Source organism: Vigna umbellata, chromosome 1, assembly GCF_029865625.1.
Source record: "Vigna umbellata cultivar VRB3 chromosome 1, Vumbellata_1.0, whole genome shotgun sequence".
NCBI classification, from domain to species: Eukaryota; Viridiplantae; Streptophyta; class Magnoliopsida; order Fabales; family Fabaceae; genus Vigna; species Vigna umbellata.
Window position 1 is genome coordinate 97,557,239 of NC_142165.1, and position 21,730 is coordinate 97,578,968.

General features: G+C 33.0%; 1 protein-coding gene and 1 pseudogene across 1 annotated transcript; both read right to left on the bottom strand.

Annotated features, from left to right (window-relative positions):
- Positions 1-252: 252 nt before the first annotated feature.
- Positions 253-2,695, bottom strand: LOC124839477 (U-box domain-containing protein 19 pseudogene; annotated as a pseudogene).
- A 6,827-nt stretch (positions 2,696-9,522) lies between these two features.
- LOC124839476 (aldehyde dehydrogenase family 2 member B4, mitochondrial-like) lies at positions 9,523-13,603 on the bottom strand. Its single transcript, XM_047315296.2, has 11 exons — positions 13,444-13,603; positions 13,013-13,147; positions 12,564-12,706; positions 12,330-12,483; positions 11,995-12,224; positions 11,286-11,375; positions 10,810-10,983; positions 10,584-10,721; positions 10,269-10,406; positions 10,118-10,179; positions 9,523-9,893 (listed from the first exon to the last, which is right to left on the bottom strand). The coding sequence occupies exons 1-11, from the start codon at positions 13,529-13,531 to the stop codon at positions 9,620-9,622; spliced, it is 1,626 nt and encodes a 541-aa protein (XP_047171252.2). The 5' UTR covers positions 13,532-13,603; the 3' UTR covers positions 9,523-9,619.
- Positions 13,604-21,730: the final 8,127 nt, after the last annotated feature.

Sequence of the window (21,730 nt, forward strand, 5' to 3'; positions counted from 1 at the left end):
AATAATGCATCAATACTTAATTGAGGAAGATTGTAAAATATTTTATATTTATGTTGTATAAAAGAAATGTGTTGTTTTTATAAGTGCGTTTTAGCAAAGGTAGATACTGAAATATCAAATTGATTTGCCCTTTTCATTCATTCGAACCTCTATGCGCTCGTTCTATGATTGGTGAATGATTCACAGCTTTGAATGTCTCCACAGAGAGACCAGAGTCGGAGAAACAGAAAGAATTTAATGAAGAAATCCAGAGATAAAACTTCCTCATCTAATTTCACAACACTTCAATTCGTAACCAGAGATATACAAAAAAATTCGAGTTTTCATATGAGCTAAGCAAAAAGCTCGCTTATTGAAATTAGCTCACGGGCCATAAAAAAGAGCATGGAGCTAATTTCACAAATGTAAAATCTGACAAAAACCAATGTAACATGTTACAGTATTTAGTATTTACAGAAAAAAGGCTTACGCGTATTCACAGAGGGAGAAGGGGTTGGTTCCATTGAAGTTTGCAACTCGTGAATCAGAATGATGATCACCAAACGTGAAGCGATCGTTCCTGCGGAGGAGAGGAACCCTTGAGTCCAGAAGTTCTAGTCTCGTGGAAGTCCTGTATAACTTTAATCAGGAACCGCGCTTTCTTTGCGCCCTGACTACTCCCACCCGTCACAAGCGAATAAAGCGATGGCATCACCGAAGGGTCCTTCGCCAGAACAGCCACCACCTCCGCCCCAATATTCACGCAAAGCGACAACAAAATCGAAGCAGAGTGCTCTTTCCCCACGTTTGACGTCACAGATCGCAGCATTCCCGTAATTAACCCCAACGCCGAACCTTCCAATATCGCACGCGCCCCGTCAGCATTCTCAGCCAGCGCTGCAAGAACCGCCAATGCTTCAGTCACAAGCTCCTCCTTATCTGAAGAAGCCAAAATGTCAAGCAGCGCAGGAACTGCTCCAGCCGCGACCACCCTTTGGTGATTCCTAGGAAGCAAAAGCAACCCGAAAATGGCAACCACGGCGTTCTTTCTCCCGCAGGTTGTTCCTTCTTTAACTAACTCCACTAAAGCCGGAATCACCTCGGGGTTCTCACCTATTATTTTCCGGTACTCTTTCACCGAAGAGAGATAAAACATGATGGCAGCAGCTACTTGACGAATTTCGAGGCTAACTCCGTTCTTCAGCACGGAGAGAATTACGTTTAGGCCCCCACTGGTTATGATATTTTTAGGTCCATTCGGATGTTTAGAGAGCTTCAATAGAGCGGAGATTGCGTTCTCTTGAGTGGGTTTATCGTTAGACGCAGATGCTAAAAGTTCTAGTAGAGGAGGCACTGCTCCCACTTCAATCAAACAAGACCTATTGAAAATGCTGGTTCTAGCAAGCACGCGAATCTCGTAAGCGGCCTTCTGCTGCTGTTCATGCGTTCCGAACGCCAGCCTCCGCGTCAGGAACCACGCCAAGAATTGCACGGCGTGCGCCGCCGCCGGACTACCTGCGACGATGTTGCGGTTACGGTTAGATGGGCGGTTGAGTGAAATGCCGTTGTCGGAGCAGAACTGTTGGATGAGCCTCTTGAGAGTTGTGTTCGGAACCAACTCTGTGTTGGTTAGCTTCTCCCCTGTTTTGGGACACGTGGTGTTCCCAGCTTTGAGCCATTTCTGAATGGAGGCTCGGTCGTAGGTTTGACCCGTTGACACCGTCACCGGATCCGTCATCAACTCGAGGGAAATCGGGCAGCGGAAATCTTCTGGATTAACGGACGTTAATAATGTTAACGTTAACGGAGTCATCTCGGTACTGCATCTTCCTTCAGATTGATTAATGTCTTCCGTAGTTTCGAAAATGACACCTCTGCAGTAACTTAAGAACCCTACCAAGCTACTGAGCAACGGAACCTCTCGCTCGTCTCGATCGCGACACTCTAAGCTGATTTCTTCTTCTAGGAAAATAATCTCTTTATTGCAATCCATCCATGTTCTAATTTGGAGGTAGTCGATGATTCCCTGCATGGAGCTGAGGTCAGGTTCCGTTCCCCTCGCGAACAGCCGAAGAACATTGTGGAGAGTTTTGCACGCTCGCGCGTCGCTGGGGTCCACTTCGAACTTGGCTTTCCGCGCTTGCCTCGTTACTAACTCCGCCAATTCCCTGACTTCAGCGCACACGTCGAACTCTTGAAGAGGCAAAACGTCGAGGGAGGTGGCGACGGCGAGAATGAGGCAGCGGAACTGGGATGCGACGTGTTGCGATTTGGAAAGCATTAAAAGGCGCGCGCCTTGGAGTGTGCAATCTTGCATCAAGAAGTTGATTTTTTGCAAGGCGAAGTGGAGTTCTGCGAGGCAGAGGATGGTGGAGTGAGGGATTGATAAACCGCGGTCTCGAATTTCTTGAAGGAGAACTAAGAGTATACCGATTTGGCGTATCGTTTCTCGTGCGTTGCGACGTTGAGTAGGGAACAATTCGGGTTGAAAGTTGCATACGGACTGGGAGAGAGTGATTAGAGAGGCGAGAAGTGTGGGCGGAGATATGTCGCCGCAAGGGTGAACCGCCGGGAATGATAAGATGCGGCGATCCCTTGGAGTCATTGGATGGTTGGAAGGAATGAAAGAAGAGAAGAGAAGGAAGTTTGTGATATGTGGATTTGGAAATGAATGGGCACAGGTGTAGGTAGTTGGCGCAAGCAGTTATTATAAGAGGAGGAGATTGTGTTGTGCTGAATGGAGAATCTTCTGGACACGTGGTTGTATCTAACAAAGAAGGGATTGTGAGACTTGTCTGGGACTGGGAGGGAAGAACGAAGATTCGTTTTATTAATTGGAATTGGGACACGTGGAAGTGTAAGATTACTGATTTTTTTTTTTTAACTTGGAAATGTGAAGGTAAAGTAACAAATGGGTAAGTGTATTTAGATTTGGTAGTGAGTTTGAAGTGATGGGTGGTGGGTCCCACTAACCGCCCTTACCTGACCGACAGGTGGATAAACCATGCGCCGACGTGTACTCCGGAGAAATCTAAAGCTGCTGACTAGAATAATCAAAATCGTTTCTTTTGCTGACCAGTTCAATTCTTTAATTTCAAATAACTTCATTTTTATTTTACGCTGAATAATAATAGTCTTCTTTTTTTCATTTATAAAATACATATATTTTTTTTATGAAAGAGAATATCATTTTAGTTTAAATGATAATTGTTTTCTCTGTTGCAAAAACTTCAAGTTTTTAACAATTCAAACAACTTATTATCAACTAATTCGGATATTTTTTAAAATATTTGCTTAAATGCTTGTAATTTAATTTTGGCATACTACTTTTAAAGTCTATAGGTTATAATATTTTAAGAATACAATGTCGAAAAGTAACTCGTTCAAATTAAAATTTAAGAACAATAATAAAATATATTGTTCATAAGTATATTAAAATTAAATTATATGTAAAAAATTTATTTATTCTATAACATCAGATAAATTACATAATTATATTATACGCTTACCAATAATTTAATTATTTTAAATTTAAAATAATTTTCATTTGATCGTTAATTACATGAGTACATGAATTAGAGCTAATGGTAACACAAAAATATTAAAAAAAATTGAAAAATCTAAAATGTAAAAGTATTACTATATATTCTTAAGAAAGTGAAACTTTTACTAAGGAATGATATATGTTTCGTGCATTATAAAGGACTATAGGTATCAATCATAGCGCACAGACGTAGAACAAATACTTACACTTTGACATTTGAATGTTTTGACTGGGTAATATGAGAATCGTGTTAGATGAAATTGACCTTTACATATCAACATCCACCAAAGAGTAAACATGTCTCATACTGAGATCCTTTTTTTTTAGTATATACAATCTCTCAATGAGGAGATGATAAGATGAAGGAACTCTAAGGAATTTAATTTTTAACCTCATCCAAGAAGTGTTGAAAAGTGTGTTTGAAAGTTGATAAGTTCAATTCATTTGTGAAAAACCATTTTTATATTTAGTTTTTTATACTAGTTCAAATCTACTGGATATAATAAGAGGTATGGTGACAATTTCATACTTATTTTATATATAATAGGTATAGAAAAAAACTTAGTGACAAATTTGTAATAATCAACAATAATTTTTTAAATTGAGTGGAGCTTAATAAGTATAAAAAGCTTAAAATTTTATTTTTTAAAATTGAAAATAAATATACTAAACAATCTCTATATTCTAGTGATGACTTAGATATGAGTATGATGGCTCATCCTCCTCTATCATACATGGAAGAGAGCTCGCCAAAGACCATTAGGGGAGTACACATCTAAGAAAGCAACGAACATATTTAGACGCATTGTAAGTACCTTAATGCTAACATATTATTAACATATCTTATAATCTTAATTTCAAATATCTAAATTATAAGATGAGTTGGTGGAGTAAAGTGCATACCATCATTTTGAGGACATATTGGTGATTGTCATTGATCGTCCAGAACATCTTGGACGTGTTTGTGGTGTTGAAAAATTTGTTGACATCCATTAATTCTCTGATCCTCTATCAACTCATCATCGTAAAGCCCATGTCACTTAAGAAGTCCTCATGTCTATCAGAGAATAAATGAGACAGGAGATAAGGGAGGAGATGAGTGACATTAAAGAGTATTGTGATATGTAGGAATAGTTGAAGAAGGAGTACTCGATATGTGGGCACAATTGTTAGTAGACATGCAAGCAGAGTTAGTCTCTACTTTAGGCCAACCTAGGAATCTCCTTAACAACCTTCTCCTATTTTTATAAGTACAAAGGAGAGTTGTGATGTTTCCCCTCAAGAGGCTTTTTCCACTATTGATACAAACTACAAGTTGTTATTGCTCAAGTCCCTATACCAACTTAGGAGGTTGAGACAGTGGAGCAAGTCCCTAAAAATTTTATCCTTTGGTTAATTAGATTATAAAAAACAATTGTAAAGTAGGTCTTTATCTTTAGTTGTTTTAACTATGCACTTTTTTCTTTTAATGTATACTAAATTTACTTAAGTCTTTAAATATGTATAACAGGTTAGAGCACAAGGGGGAATATCCACAAGCATTGTATTTAAAATCATATCCACAAGCATTGTTAACTCGTGAGATTTGGTAACATGTAAAATTTATAACTTACATCTATTTATCACTATAAGTTGACTCAAACTTTTCACTAATAGGTTTTTCATTAAGCGTCTCTATTAGAGCAAGAGATCCTAAAGGAAGTTTGTGAGTAATGAGCTTCGTTCCTTTTAGGTGTTTATAATTGATTAGTTAGATGATTTTATGAGGTTAGGATTGTATTATCTTTTATATATGTATTACAACAATAATTATTGTATATATATATATATATATATATATATATATATATATATATATATATATACAATAATTATTGTTGTAATACATATATAAAAGATAATACAATCCTAACCTCATAAAATCATCTAACTAATCTATTAGTTTGGATTATTATACATTAGCTTATTGTTATGGACTATATAGTATGCAAGTTTGTATGTGGTAAGGAGCAAATACAAATTTGTCATTTTTTAAAAAATCCATGATTTTCTATATTGATTCATTCACTAACAGGTATAGAAAGTGAATATTTTTAAACTGATTGGTAAAGTAGGTATAGAAAGTTGACTTTTTAAACCGGTTAAGGTCCCAACTTATTTAAAAAGTTAGGGTCATACATATAAAATTTTGTTTTCCAAGTAAACATTTTAAATTGACTTTCCAAGCAAATGAACTTTTTAAATAGATTCTCGAACTGATTTAAAAAGGTTTAATATTTTATATATCTCTGCTTCTATACCTGTTCGAAAGCCGGTTTAAATATCATTTTTTAAGTAGTTTTAAAAAGCTTTTCTCTACTAGTGATTTACAAAATAAGTGCAAACTTCATCTTATAAGTGGATTTCGTAAGATTAAATTATGTTTAAAGTTAATTTCTTAACATAATATTAGAGTGATGAGTTTGAATCATTCTAGTAAGATTTGTTATTTGTTTAACCTATTATATCCCTTAATATTAAATTATTCATTAATGTTTAATCTTAGGTTCGACATGTATATGCTTCAGCGTGAGAAAATGTATTAAAAATTCATATTAACTAATAATAAAATAAATTTATAATATATAAATAAGTGTAAATCTCATTTTATAAATTAGTTTATAAAATTAAATTATACTTAAAATTCTTATAATGAAAATGCCTAAAGATGAAATCAAAATCTTTATAAAGACCAAATTTTGTCTATCTTCTTCGCCGAACATGAACATGGTGTTTCTTCAACAGTACGGCATGATGAAACATGAATTAATGCAAATGGGTCCTTATTACGTGCATAGCTTCACATATCCATATATGATTGTCCATGTCAAATCCTCTGTTTTCCCACACATTATTTCTGGTCACACATTCATGCAGTGCTTCTTCAATCGCTAATCCAATTACGATATGTGAAAAAACGATCCAGGCTGCACGTGGACCAATCACGCTATGCCTAACACAACGCGTTATTACAATTATTAAACGAAAAAATAATAATAAAAAGATCCAAGTACATATGAGAAAGAAAAAGTGTTAGCATCGCAAATCTGAATTAAAATAAAGAGAGAAAGTTAAAAGTCATCGTGGAGAAAATGACAACGCTTTCAACTAAAATTAATAAAATTTAATTTTCTTTTTCTCTATTCATCTTCTGAAAACCAAATAAAAACATTGTGATTCGGTATGATTTGAAAGGTAATAACTAAATGTGATGGAGGTTGCTAGACAAAATGGAAATTGGGCAACGTATGTAGTTTATTTGTAAATCCATGTTTGTCCTTTCAAAGCATTTGTTGTAGCGGTCCACTGGGAGAGCTGTCATGCTATTGCATTCATGCTTGGAAATTGGAAAATCACTTAGGATTTTTTTTTTTAGGAAATCACTAAGCACTGTGTCGCTTTCATATATTAGGCATAATCTACGCGTTAATAATAATTATAATAACACGTAACTGCAGCCTTGGATTCTTGAGTTGCCACGACGACACGAAATTGGATAATAATTTAGAAGAAACAACTACTACCATTTCACACTTAGACACTTAGCCAAACTTTTAAATTAATGTATGAACTGATCACGATTGTTAGAGTTCAGGTACTATGTGGGTGCCTAATGTTTAAAAAAAAATAAATCAAAATTAGAGCGCATTAACAACTTACGTAAAATTTTAAAACAAAAACACTATCTTGTTTGTTTTAGGATTGTCTCATGGCCATTTTGATTTAATTCCCCTTCGTTGTCTCTCACCTAACACCATCTAATAGTTCAGGTCATGTATTTTCTTTTTCTTTTTGGTGTGTTACACTCAGAACGGATAGACCCATTTAACAACTTTAATTGGTACGATAAGAGACTGAAAATGATGAATAATAAAATGAAGTTCTATTTTTTTTAAAAAACTTAAATATGAAATTATCATAATATTATTAAAATGAATTTAAATACTAACAATGTAATTTTTTGAAATCTTGGTATGAATTACTCACGCACTCCAATTAGTGTATTAGTTATCCTTAAAAAGAATTAAATATATTAAAAGTTTAAGTATGATTCTAAGTTCAATATTATATAAAAATGATAAAATTGTATATCATTAATTGTCTTAAAATATTGAGTTAAAAATATATTTTTTTTATATAAATTAAGTTTAAGTCTTATTAGTATTATATATTTCCAATAAATTTTTCTTCGAAAAAACCATTAGAAATATGTATGTTAAAAAAAATAACAACTAGTAAGATTTTTCATAAGTATTGATGAAGTTAATAAAGAATATAAAGTTTAAGATAGTATAATTACATTTGAATAGATAATTATTAGATTTTTAATTTGATGAAAATTCAATTAAAGGGAAAAATATATGAAAAGAAAATTTTAAAAATATTGAATGGGCAACGCGGAGAGCTGTTAAGGTGCATCATCATCAGCCTTCGAAATGAATAATTGTGATTGAGATGTTGTAAGGTGGATATTGATTATTGGGGAACCTCATTGATTGGTTTGATTTTGTTTTTGGTGGAAGTCAAACTTCAAAGCAGGAAGAAGGTAGGAAGGTAGCTTCTTCAACCACAAACGCAAACAATTGGACTAATTGAAGTGATGGAAGAAGTGCCAGATATTTATTGGGATCAAAACAAAATGTTGTACATTAAAAATAGGAAAATGACACTTGAACAATATTTTTGACAACATTTAGACACGTGCACACGTGTCAAAATCTGAGTGGTCCATTTTCATTTAATTTTTCCAACTGGACCACTCAGATTTTGACACGTGTGCGTGTGTCTAAATGTTGTAAAAAATGGTTGTTCAAGTATCATTTTCCTTAAAAATATTAAGATATTAAATATTCAAAAAATTATTCGTATCTTTAAATTTAAAAGTAATTTTGTTAATATATTCTTTAGTTTAACTATACATAAATATTCATCTACATCACGGTTCTAATACAATAATATCTATTTACTCAAATTAAATTTAACTGAAAACACTTTTAATTAAAAATATGTTTGCCGTCATTATTAACATAAACTTTTCAATATAATTAAATTTTATGAGAACGAATTCAATATTTTAGAAATTTTATAGAGAAACAAAATATATTTTATCTGTAATTATATCAAGGTTATTTTTTATACTTTAAAATTTTCTTGGACTGTTTTCCTTCCCATTTCAGATTAAAAGATGTCCCAAAGAAGTAAAATACGGAAATATCTGGCCTCTTACATTTATACTAAAATCTTCGTTGAATGTAATTAAAAAGGAGCTATTAAATACCGTTTTGAAATAAAACAAAATTATATTAAAAAATGTGGAAACTAGAGGAAGCTTTTTTCAAATATCAAACATGAATAAACAAAGCCTTGTAATGTTTCTTTTTTTTGTTCTCCCTGTTCAGAGCTATATTACTCTAACAATCTCGTAACCACCTTGAATGAAGTTCCATAAACAATGAAAACTCATAATGTCTTTAATTTGTTTCTTCCGATATAGATTTTATTGAAACTATAATCCTTGTTTCAAAATCAAGATTTAAAAGTTGTAAAATTGTAACATCTTATTTACATCTTATATATAATTGTGGTAGAGTAAAATTATTAAGATTGTTAAATAAAGTCGTAAATTGTGGATAATTGTTTTTGTTTGAATTACCCACTCGTTCACCTTTATTGATAAGTGATTAATTCAATTAAAAATATACAAACCTAATTAAAAATTAATGGGATTAAAAATTTACTTTATTATCTGTATTATTAGTTGTAACACTACGTTAATGAATAAGATTTTATTAAAACAAAATTCAAACTTAATTAAAAATTAAAAATGCTTTTTAGATAACTATATAACTTCTTCAAGAAAGTTTCTTGGTTGTAGGAACCCTCCCTCCCTTCGGATCTAAGGTTTCGATATCAGTTGTTGGATTTTTTTTTTTTTTTTGTTTCTTTATCGGCATCAATGGTTGCAACATAAAAGACATTATATCATTTATTGAGAAGAAACAAAGTATTTATACAGTGAGAGAGTTTATTCTGGAAGGAACAGAAGAAACAGAGTATCTATATCCAAGCAGGATTCTTCAACGGTGTGACAACAGCTTTCACCTGGAGGTAGTTGTGAAGACTATAGATTCCTTTCTCCCTGCCAATACCACTCATCTTGTACCCACCAAAAGGAATCGCAGCATCAAAAACATCAAAGCAATTGATCCACACAGTTCCAGCTCTTAGTGCCCGCATCAATTTGTTGGCCGTGTCCACGTTCTTAGTAAACACGCCTGCCGCTAGACCATAACGTGTTCTATTTGCCCGTTCAATTACTTCATCAGTGTCCCTAGTGTATGTCAAATTTTATTAAAAAAAATACCCAGATGCCACATTAAAATCAATGTTTGGTTTTTGTAGTATTGCATTAGGATTTCACAAAATGAACGATGATGAAATTAATACATTTGGAAGAATCCACCAATACCAGGATGATGTATCACCACATAGTTGCGGAGTTTATTTGATTAATAAGTTTTAGTATGAGAAAGTGGACAATCAAATTTCACTCACTTGAATTTCAAGATGGACTGAACTGGGCCAAAGATTTCGTCTTGTGCTATCAACATGTCATCCTAATTATTAGCACGTGTTAGAAAAAGCTTCAGTATAGAATCTTGTCTTACTCCATTTATGCAGATTACTTGTAACAAATAATCAATACCTGCACATTTGAGAAGACAGTTGGCTGGATAAAGAATCCTTTCGAGCCCAATCTATCCCCCCCACATTCAAGGGTAGCATTGCTTTCAATCCCAGACTTTATGTACCCAAGGACTTTCTCAAATTGTTCTCCATCAATCTGGGAATTTTGCATGAACCGTGAAATAGTGTTTAGTTACACCACAGAGTATGATCAATTATGTACTGTTCTATAAAACGTCAACTTTTTGGATGCACTCATGATTGCAAGGAGGAAAAAAGGTAAAAGAAAGAAAGAAAATACAAGAAGACATTTGTCACTTCGAAAGAAAATTACCTGAGGACCTTGTTCAACACCTTTCTTGAATGGATCTCCAACAACACGTCTCAAAGCTCGTTTCTTTGATTTCTCCAAGAACTCATCATAGACACGCTCATGTACAAAAGTACGAGACCCAGCACAACAACATTGCCCCTATAAAGAATCCAACATTAGGCATAAGCTTTCTTCTTGACACTTGCATTTTAGGTTCAAGGAAGCAATGGAGTCTGACTGAATAAACCTGATTAAAGAACAGAGCAAAGTGTGCAAGTTCAACAGCCTTGTCAACATCAGCATCGTCGAACACTATGAAAGGTGATTTCCCTCCAAGCTCCAATGTCACTGGCTTAAGATTGCTTCTTGCAGCCAATTCAAGTACAACTTTTCCAGTATCTGTCGATCCAGTAAATGCTAGCTGCAAAATTATAATATCTTTGAACTTTATATGTTGATAAAAATGGTTTGCGTACCACTATGTAAAGAGTAGGTTCAAAGCAAAGCGTAATTTAAGTTTAACCTTATGAAATAGATTTCCATGGGATTCAGACCAGACTGTACTCAAATATAATACACCATGACAGACTGTAACCTTAACACGTTTAGCAATCTAGAATTTCAAGATTACAACTAGAACAAAAGCATGTTTAACACCAAGACAGGTTCATTCTTTACAGAGCAATAAGAGAGTCTAAGATGCTTGGTTCTTTCCCAAAATACCTTGTCCACGTCCATATGACTTGCAAGAGCTGCACCAGCAGTTGGACCATACCCAGAAACTACATTCAGAACACCTTCCGGAAGACCAGCCTGTCCAAAAGGGTGAAAATTACATAATACAGATTATGTCGAGAAGCAGAAATGTAACAGAAATGGCCATCAGAACGAAAGAGAATATAGTACTTCATTGACCATTGACATATCATATCAAAACATTCTGTATTTCTTTATAGCTTCTGTAACATGACTCCAAAATCTATTAAGATAATGAATACCTCATGACAAATTATAGAGAAAAACATCCATGAAAACTTGTTCTGATTGTGACATAAATGAACATTGTACAAACTTCATATATTAAGTACACGTTGACAAAACAAACTGTGGTTACCAGTAGATTTTTAAGTTCATCGGCTATATACAACCAGGTAGAATTTATTAATTAGAAAAGGGTAGTTCATGGATGAAGTTCCGACCATGAAGGTGAAGGGGTGGTTTCCCCAACTAAGAGAACGTGATCTTTGCATCATTAATTTTCCAATTTTGTTGGCAGGTAAAAGTACAATGAAGTGCCGCTAGAGCAATGTTAAAGGGGAATAAGCAATGACAAGCTCAACTAACAAGTGTTCAGTTTATGTCTTCATGACTAGATATTTGACTGTGTCCATGCTTCAGAGTCAGGAAAACACAGCTCTAGTTAGGAGCTGACCTCATGAAATAGTTTTGCAACAAAGAGAGCTGTTAGTGGTGTTTGCTCAGCGGTCTTCAGGACAATGGTATTACCACATGCTAGAGCTGGTCCAACTTTCCAAGCAAACATAATTAAAGGAAAGTTCCAAGGTATAATTTGTCCTGCTACACCAACCGGTTCGTGCAATGTCTGAACATGATAATCTCCATCAGCTGGGACGGTCAACCCGTGAATTTTATCCGCCCAACCTGAACAATAATACTTGTTAGGATGAGGGAATCAACAAGAAATTTCTTAAAAAAAAAGAAGATGGACTAGCATAATAAACGCCTAACTCTTGTTACAGTTATTACCAGCATAATAGTGAAATAAACGCACAAACAATGGAACTTCTGACTTGGCAGCCTGTTCATAAGGCTTTCCATTGTTCCATGTCTCCAGAGCAGCTAGCTCATCGTTGTGTTTCTCAACCAAATCAGCAAAGCGAAGCAATATTCGACTTCTTTCCTGAAGGAGTAATCCATAAATCATTATCAAACATTAATTGAAGGTTGAACAAGAAAAGAGGATACACAGGAAATACCTACATATGCACTCATTTTAGGCCAAGGCCCTTCATCAAAGGCCTTGCGAGCTGCTGATACTGCACGGTTGATGTCTTCAGCATCCCCTTCAGCAACATTAGCAATCACTTCTCCCGTTCGCGGGTCATAAGCTGGAAATGTTTTCCCTGAAACCACGAGAAATCGAAGATAAGGTCCATCACATGATTTTGCAAGTGGGATAAGCAAAATTCTTTTCACTTCCACTCCCAATACTCATTCTTAAACACGTTAGTAGTACGTGTTCAAATTTCAGTTGGGAGAGTTCAGAAGTATTTTTTACTCTCCGAGCAACAAATTATTCTTTCTTCATTTGTGCATTAAAATTTGCAAGAATACTTTCCCAACTTTATTCTAAACGTGATCTTATCTGTGGGGTGTTCAAACAAGAATTCGAGCATGCTACTACAACATTTTTTCCAAGCTAGACACACCTGATGCAGCATCCACAAATCGTCCATTTATCAGGTGCTGTGTATAACGTATTGGAACTTGTGGAGTGATTAGGTCCTCAACTGCTGCAGACGTGCTAAATCTATTGATGTTTCTCCACCCTCCGGAGTTTCTTCCTGGGGGAAACAAAAAAATTCATGCGCTAAGTTTCGTCAAACGAATTGAACTATGCTTTATAATCTTCTAGCTTTGAATCGCTATATTTGATATTGATATTAACTACTCCGTACACCATTTTAAATTACATATACATGTCCTTCAATTATATAATTATATATTTGTTCTTCCGAAACAAAAGTGAATTTTGATATGCTTTGAAATCTGGGAAAGTCATGGGCATATTGGTAAAGGATTAGGAAACCAATTAAGTATTAACATAAGAAAAAGATGAGGGTGAAACTGAGTTGGTCACCTAATGAGTGAAACAAAGAAGCTCCGGAAGAATGGGAAGAAGAAGAGAGAGACCGAGAGAGTAACCAGGAAAGTCTGCGAGCAGCCATAGTCAAAGATATTTTTTATGCTTCTTCGACTTACCCTCCAGCTTCTTGCTCTTATGAGTCATGAAAAGGTACTCTTCAAAGATAAGAATGGTTTCACGATGAAGTTGTCATCATCAATCGCTGTCGTGAAGTGTCACGTGGTGAATGCTTCACTTGCGGGTTTTATCTGTGTTGATTTTAGGTGTAACATTATCAAGAAGGATAATTGATATTTGAAATACTTGGTTTACATTAGCCTTTCCGAACTAAGTTGATGGTAACATACAATCAATGTCTTGATTTTTGCGCGGGAGGGACTCATCATGTCTGTTCAGGAAATAAAAGTTATTTCAGAGCACCATTTACTATATTTGAAAATTCTTTCTGACAAAACTGAATTTTTGTATTTAAAATAAAGCAGTGAAAAATAACGAAGAGTAAAAAACTTTTTGATATCAAATAGCACTGTCCTTTTCTAAGAGGTTTATATTTACTTCTCTTTCATTTATTAATTATGAAATTTGTATCTTGTCATGATTGGATTGAACAGTGGATAAAACGATACTTGTATCCAGACTCTATCTTAATATCTTTGACATTAATAAATACTTTTTTATAAAAATTAAAAATCACACGCAATCTCATAATAATTATGATATTTATTATTTTTTATAATGTTGACTGTGATATAAAAAGAGAGAGAATATATGTTTTCTTTTAAATTATCTAAGAAATTAAGGATTTATACCATTAAATTGTGAAAATTAATAGCTAGACATTCTTATAGAACAAATAAAAATAATAAAAAAGTAAAAATTATTAAGTTTAATTATAACTGTCAAAATGGGTCACCCAGGTTGGTCACTTAGTGAGCCAACCCAACCCGACTCATTTATTAGCGAATCAGAAAAATTCGAACCCGACCCACCACGGGTTGGTGGATAAACGGATTAGCTCACTAGTTCACTTAATTACAATTTTTTTAAAATAAAAAAATTACAAACTTTTAAATCTAAACAAATTTTACTCTCAAATTTCACTCCCAACATGGATATTTAATTAATTTTGAAAATAAGAAACTTAAATAATTTTTTCAAGCAAAAACAAAATAATAAATATTTTTTTATAAAATTAAAATTAAATTTTAATAAAATAAAATTAGGCAGGTGGGTTGGTGGGCCAACCCGGCCCACCACGGATGAACTGGGTTTAAATGAGTGGGGTTGAAATCTAACCCGCATAAAAAAAATACAATTTTTTCAAACCCAATCCGGCTCAAACCCGTAGTGGACCAGATTGACCCCACGGGTTGTGACCTATTTTGACAGCTCTAATGTTCTAGAAATGATTTAATTTAGTAAAAATTATGTTTACAGTTTTTGATCAATACGAAGAAAATCACCCAACGAAACATAAAACATATAATTAAAGTTGTAATGAGAAAGAAATATTTTTAGAATCTAAATGAATTTGCTAGACATTAAATAATTAAAAAACATAAAAAAATATTTTATTTAACAAAAGAAAATTCATAAAAAAAATAAAAGAACTAAGAAAAAAAACAAAAATAAATTTTAAAATAGTACCTAATACATTAAAAATACTTTAATAATTCAATAATTTAAAAGAAAATATATAGAAACAATAATGAGTATCTTTTCGCACTATTTATATACTTAATTTAAAAATAAAATATTACTAGTATCCATATTTAATTAATACAACACTTCCACGGTCAAACTTGAATTTAAATAATACTCATCAAAGAGTATTTATTTGTGTTCATGAAAGTTTTGAAATAACAAAGTTTTTAATTGAATTTGTTTGTATTATTTAAATTTTGTAATAAATTGTGTCTAGAGATAAGTCATGCAAAAAAATGGTTATATTTCTGTTAGGCAATAAAAGTTGTGTGAAGGTGAAGCGGTTTAGGTGAACCGGGATGAGGACCAGGACGGAGGATACAATGAAGCTTCTTTTGTTTGTACATGTGTCCTCCTCTCTCGTGTCTTCTCAACTGATATCCGTATGTTGTACAATTGAATCTTATTACTTTGTGAATTAAAAATTTAAACTAAATTTTTCCCCCAAACGGACTGTGTTTGTCTGCTTAATTCTAATGGCTGTATAGTTTTAAACTAAAACTATTGTTAAACACGTGGTTTATCTATTTATTCCATTTAGACCTAAATTAATAATTTTTTTTTTAATCTTAGTAAGTATTTTTAAAAATTTTCTCTTTTTTTATTAAATAACTATACACTCTTTCAATTCTGCACTCCTCTAACAAATTTTTAAAACTTGTTTTTTATTTCTAATTTAATAAATATTTAATTCAATTTATAAATCTAATATTATTTAATATTTTTTCATATTTTAATAATTATTAAAAAATAATTTGTATTATTATAATAATTATATTAAACAAATTAAAATTAAAATAATTAAAATAGAAGTAATAAAAATAAAAAATAATAAACATAAATAATAATATAAAATCTGATTTAATATATATAAATATATTAAATTATATTAAAATATTAAATTAAATTAAATTATTTTTAAATTTTAAATAGAAAATAAAATTAAAAAAAGAATCAATCATCGGATATTGGTATATTATTGGATTTCCAATTCCGAAAGTTTTTAAAAATTTTGATTTTGATTTATAATTTATTAACTATTTAATTCAATTTAAAACTTTGATATTATTTAATATATTTTATATTTAAATAACTATTAAAATATAATTTATGTTATTATAATAGTAATATTAAAAAAATTAAAATAAAAATAATAGAAATTAGGAAATCTAAAAATTTCAAAATCCTATTTCATTAATTTAATATTTTAATATAATTTAGTATATTTATATATATTCAATTAGATTTCATATTATTACTATTATTATTTTTGTTTTTTATTTTTATTATTATTACTTTAATTTTAATTTTTTTAATATAACTATTATAATAATACAAATTATATTTTAATAATTATTAAAATATGAAAATATGTTAAATAATATTAAATTTTTAAATTAAATTAAATAGTTATTAAATTATAAATAAGAAACAAAATTTTAAAATTTTCTGTTAAGAGTGCAGAGTTAAAGGAGGTACAAGATTACTTTAATAAGAAAGAGAAAAAGTTAAAAAAATATTTATTAAGGTTGAAATGTGAATTTTTGAAAAAGTTAAAGATGCGAAGTGTTGGAGGTGTAGGATGAAACATCCATTGCCTTTATGGATTAAGTAAGAGGCCCATTTATAAATGGACTTCATATTAAGAAGCCCACAACTCTAGTGAGCAATGGCACAAACAGACTACCTTAAACCTTGTGATATATTTATGATATCACAGTAAATAATTTATTTTACTAATTACACATTAAAAGAGTACTATTACTAGATACGCTAACACTTGAAGTAATTTCAAATTTTTAAATTTAAAAATAGTAACAGTTAATTTTATTTATAAAGAAGTACTATCAAATAAAATGAAAACATTTTGTCAGCAACAATATAACCAAGGTTAGTGTCTAACTTATTCCTCTACTGTACAGTTCTCTTTTTAAGTATTGGATTGATTTGTTTAAAATATAATTATAAACTAATAAATCGAGTTTAAAAGGATAATAAAGTTTATTATATAGATTATTCACGTTCTGAAAAATGATATGAAAAAAATAAGAAAATTTTAGTAAATTTATTATTATATTTTAAGAATAATAACCAACAAGATTTATTAAGTTAAAATTTAACAACAACTTATTAAAACATTCAATTATTGATGAATTTTACTAATGAACTATTTTTTTGATAAAAAATTTCATCAATAATAAATATTTTAAAATTTGTGGATAAAATTTGTTATTAACAAACTTTTTTATCAATAAAATTGTCTGTGATTACAATGGATTTTGTAATCTAATGAATATTGTTTCACAAGAAACTATGAATTATAAATTGCTAAAATGGATAAAATAAAAAGTTTATCATTATGGTTTAGATTGATACTTCTTTTAGTGTAAAGTTGGAGATTAAACCTCTTTGCTTATTAAAGTTGGAGATTGTTTATCCTTCTTTTTTTAGGCTGAAATACCTACACCACATGAAGAAAGTTATGAGAGTGATCACATTAGTATTGTTGTTATATTTTATTAAAATATTAAATGTCATGCAACTAGTTAGACGCTAAATGCATGATTTTCAACAAAATCTTAAAGATAATATAATCACGAAAAACACGGAAAATAAATGATTATATCACTGTTAACTTTTACGAAAAAAAAACATATGAAAGAAAGAAGAAAAGAAATAAATACATGGATATTAACTCGAGTGCTACAATAGAGTTCATTAGCTTTTATTTCACATTAGAAAGTTATTTTTTAAAGATAAAATAACATTTAGGTTTTAGAAGTTATTAGTAAGTGATTTTTTGAAAAATAAAAAGTTGCATGGATTCATATTATACACTTTTTAGCACATATAGAGAGCATTGTATTGACTTTTTCTTCCCTTAATGACTTAAATATGGAAAAAATATTGTTCATTCACTAGTGCAGAAAGGGTTTTACACGTCCGTTTTTTTGGCCTTTTGACGTCCGACTTTCCCCCGACGTCTTTGTGGGTGATGTTATTCAGACGTCGGGGGTCCACATCGGACGTGTATATAGACGTTCGATGTGTCAGGCCCGACGCCTATCTAGACGTCCGGTGTATACCTCGGACGTCCACGTAGACGTCCCACGTGCCCGTCAGACGTCCCGCGACGACCACCTCCTGAATTGTTTTGTGGTAGGGCTGGGGTTGGACGTTCGTTTGTGCACTGCAAGACGTTCGTTTGTGCACTCGGTTGACTGCTTCTATAGATAAGGCAGAGCGTCCTTGGCTCAGCATTTTAGCACATAGGGCTTCGGTCGGTGCTACTACAGCGCTTCGCTAACTCGAAGCCTCTCGGTAAATCTAGCTTCGCTAACTCGAAGCCTCTCGGTAAATCTAGCTTCGCTAACGCTCGGCTAAGTCTTGAACCGTCGCGCGTTCGCTTTCTCAGTAGCAAAAGCGCTTATCTTGCTCCCGCTTCCTCGCATCTGCGCTCGTCAAGCCAACTTTGCGTGTTGGGAGGTGAAACTGCGGTTGAAGCGGACATTTCGAAATGACAGCATCGAAGATCCCCCCTGCTTGCAGAAATGAATGGATCAGAAAGGGGGCTGGGTTCTATTTCCGGGCCGGGCGGGAGGTGAAGACCATAAGATTGCCCTACCGGTAAGGAAGAAAGGAAAAGGGTGTTGTCATCTAAATAAGTGAAACTCTCGACGTCCGTTGTGGGGGTGGGATGGACGTCTAAGAGGCTGGACAATCACCTCTTCAACTCCCCTTTGTCAGCCCCTTAAACGTCCGTTGTGGAGGGGGCCGGATGTCTATAATATTATAGACGTCCGACCCCCTCCACAACGGACGTTTAAGGGGCTGAAGACAATTAATTCTTCAACCACCCTGTCAGCACCCGAAACGTCCGATATGGGGGGACGGACGTCTATATAATTGTAAACGTTCGTCCCCTCCACAACGGACGTTTAGGGGGCTCAAGACAATTAATTCTTCAACCACCCTGTCAGCACCCGAAACGTCCGATATGGGGGGACGGACGTCTATATAATTGTAGACGTCCGTCCTCCTCCACAACGGACGTTTAAGGGGCTGAAGACAATTAATTCTTCAACCACCCTGTCAACACCCGAAATGTCCGATATGGGGGGACGGACGTCTATATAATTGTAGACGTCCGTCCCCCTCCACAATGGACGTTTCGGGAGCTGATAGGGTGGTTGAAGAATTAATTGTCTTCAGCCCCTTAAACGTCCGTTGTGGGGGGGACGAACGTCTACTATTATATAGACGATCGTCCCCCTCCACAACGGACGTTTAAGGGGCTGAAGACAATTAATTCTTCAACCCCCCTGTCAGCACCCGAAACGTCCGATATGGGGTGCTGACAGGGTGGTTGAAGAATTAATTGTCTTCAGCCCCTTAAACGTCCGTTGTGGGGGGGACGGACGTCTACAATTATATAGACGACCGTCCCCCTCCACAACGGACGTTTAAGGGGCTGAAGACAATTAACTCTTCAATCTCCCTGTCAGCACCCGAAACGTCCGATATGGGGGGACGTATAGACGTCCGTCCCCTCCACAACAGACGTTTAAGGGGCTAACAGAGGGGAGTTGAAGAGGTGATTGTCTAGCCTCTTAGACGTCCGTGGGTGGGGCCCCGACGTCTATAATTATATAGACGTCCGTCCCCCCACAACAGACGTCGGTAATTTCACTTATTTACGGATATGCCACCGGTCAATTATTTACGTTGGGACTGTTGAGAACGGACGTCTATGAGATGACGTTAAAGGCCATTTCTGCACTAGTGATTGGACTTTATAAATAAGTAAATTTCAATTCCCTGAACTCTATTTAATGTTACTTTAAAAAAAACTTTATCTTTAAACTTAAACATCAATTTAAAGGAATATAACTGAAGATAATTATACTTTTATTGTTTAAAAACAGGAATATCAAATGAAGTTTGACCATTATTCTTAATAAATGTAAAACTACTATTACTTACTTATTTTTTCTTATGATTGAGTCTAGAGTACACAATTTACAGCACTAAGTTTTAACCTTTATGAATAATTTGTCAAAAAGAAAAGGATTATTTGCTAAAATTTTACCTAAAGGAATGAGATCCATTGTGGCCAAATAAAGATGTATACAATGAGAATGATTCAAATATGATGTAATATTTAATAATTAAGCCCAAAGGAATGGATAAGATAAAGAGATTTTTCCTTAAGATTTAAAGGATTTATTAACTTTGAGAAGGATTTGGAAGAAAACTCCCGATACCTTTTAATCAAATGAGAATAAATAAATACAAAATATTAAAATGAGAATTAAATAAACAAATTGAAAAGAAGGAAATAATGCTTTATCTTAATATGATTTTGGATTAAACTATTATAACTAGGTAAAAAAAAGTATAATTGATAGTTAGGATAAAATTCTTTCTGCGTTACAATTCTGATAAAGGTGAGCACAAATTCACTTGTTTAGAGATGAATCCAAATTTACATAGTTTAATGTGGATTTGACTCAACTTTGAATAAGGTAAACTAGGTACAATTCATTCCATGGTGACCCAACTTGATTGCTTAAGGTGACTTTGATCTAACTCGACTTAAATTAGACTAAGTAATTCAGTTCGATGTAGGTCTAACATAACCCCAATATGAATTTATCACGACTTGGATTTGATTGGACTCAACTCGGCTTTATGCGAATTCGACTTGCCTCAACCTAAGGTGGGTTGGACTCAATTCTGCTTGAGTTGTACCAGACTCAATTGAACTCGAAATATACCGGATTCAATTCGATTATGTCTAATGTGAACTTAATTCAACTCAACACAATGTGAACCCTATCAATCTTAACTTACTTGACATGAATATGATCAAACCATGTCTATCTTAGCCTGTGACCTACTCACACAAACTAATCCATGAGTTGACTCTGATCCATGGAACTTTTATTATCACTTTGTCATGTGAACCTAATTTTTCTTGTTCTATGATATTTTTTTATATTTCAACTCACATAAATCAAAGTCAAACCCTCTTCACTTAACCAAATTGAAAGGTTTAATAAGCATATGGTTTAGGCTTGTAATAACTAGAAGAGTTAACGAGTGTGAAAAAAGTAACATTATACTATATACTACAAAACTTAAAATGAAGTATGAAAAGTTGAAAAATGGAATAGAATAAAAGTGATGGATGATGAACTTTAGGTTTTCTGAACTTTTGGGTTTATTGGTTCATATAATCTTTACCTGACTCTGTCTTCTTTTAATTTCTATTAGATTTTTTCTCTTTGGTGGATGAACGGAGGAACCCAGTTAGAACATTTTAGTATGAAAAATGTAGGAATCCTAACTAGAATATATATTTGTTGACTAATGAACTTTATTGAGATATAAATTGTTTTTAGTTTTAGAGGTGGATGATCTGCTTATTACTACGTTTGAATTGTAAACTCGAAATTATTACTAGTGGAACATTGATTAAAAAAAGTTCTAATATCGTTGTAGTTTCATTCTTAATAAAATAAAGGAAAAATTTTTAACATCAATGAAAAAATTCAAATATTTAGTAATAGAAAAT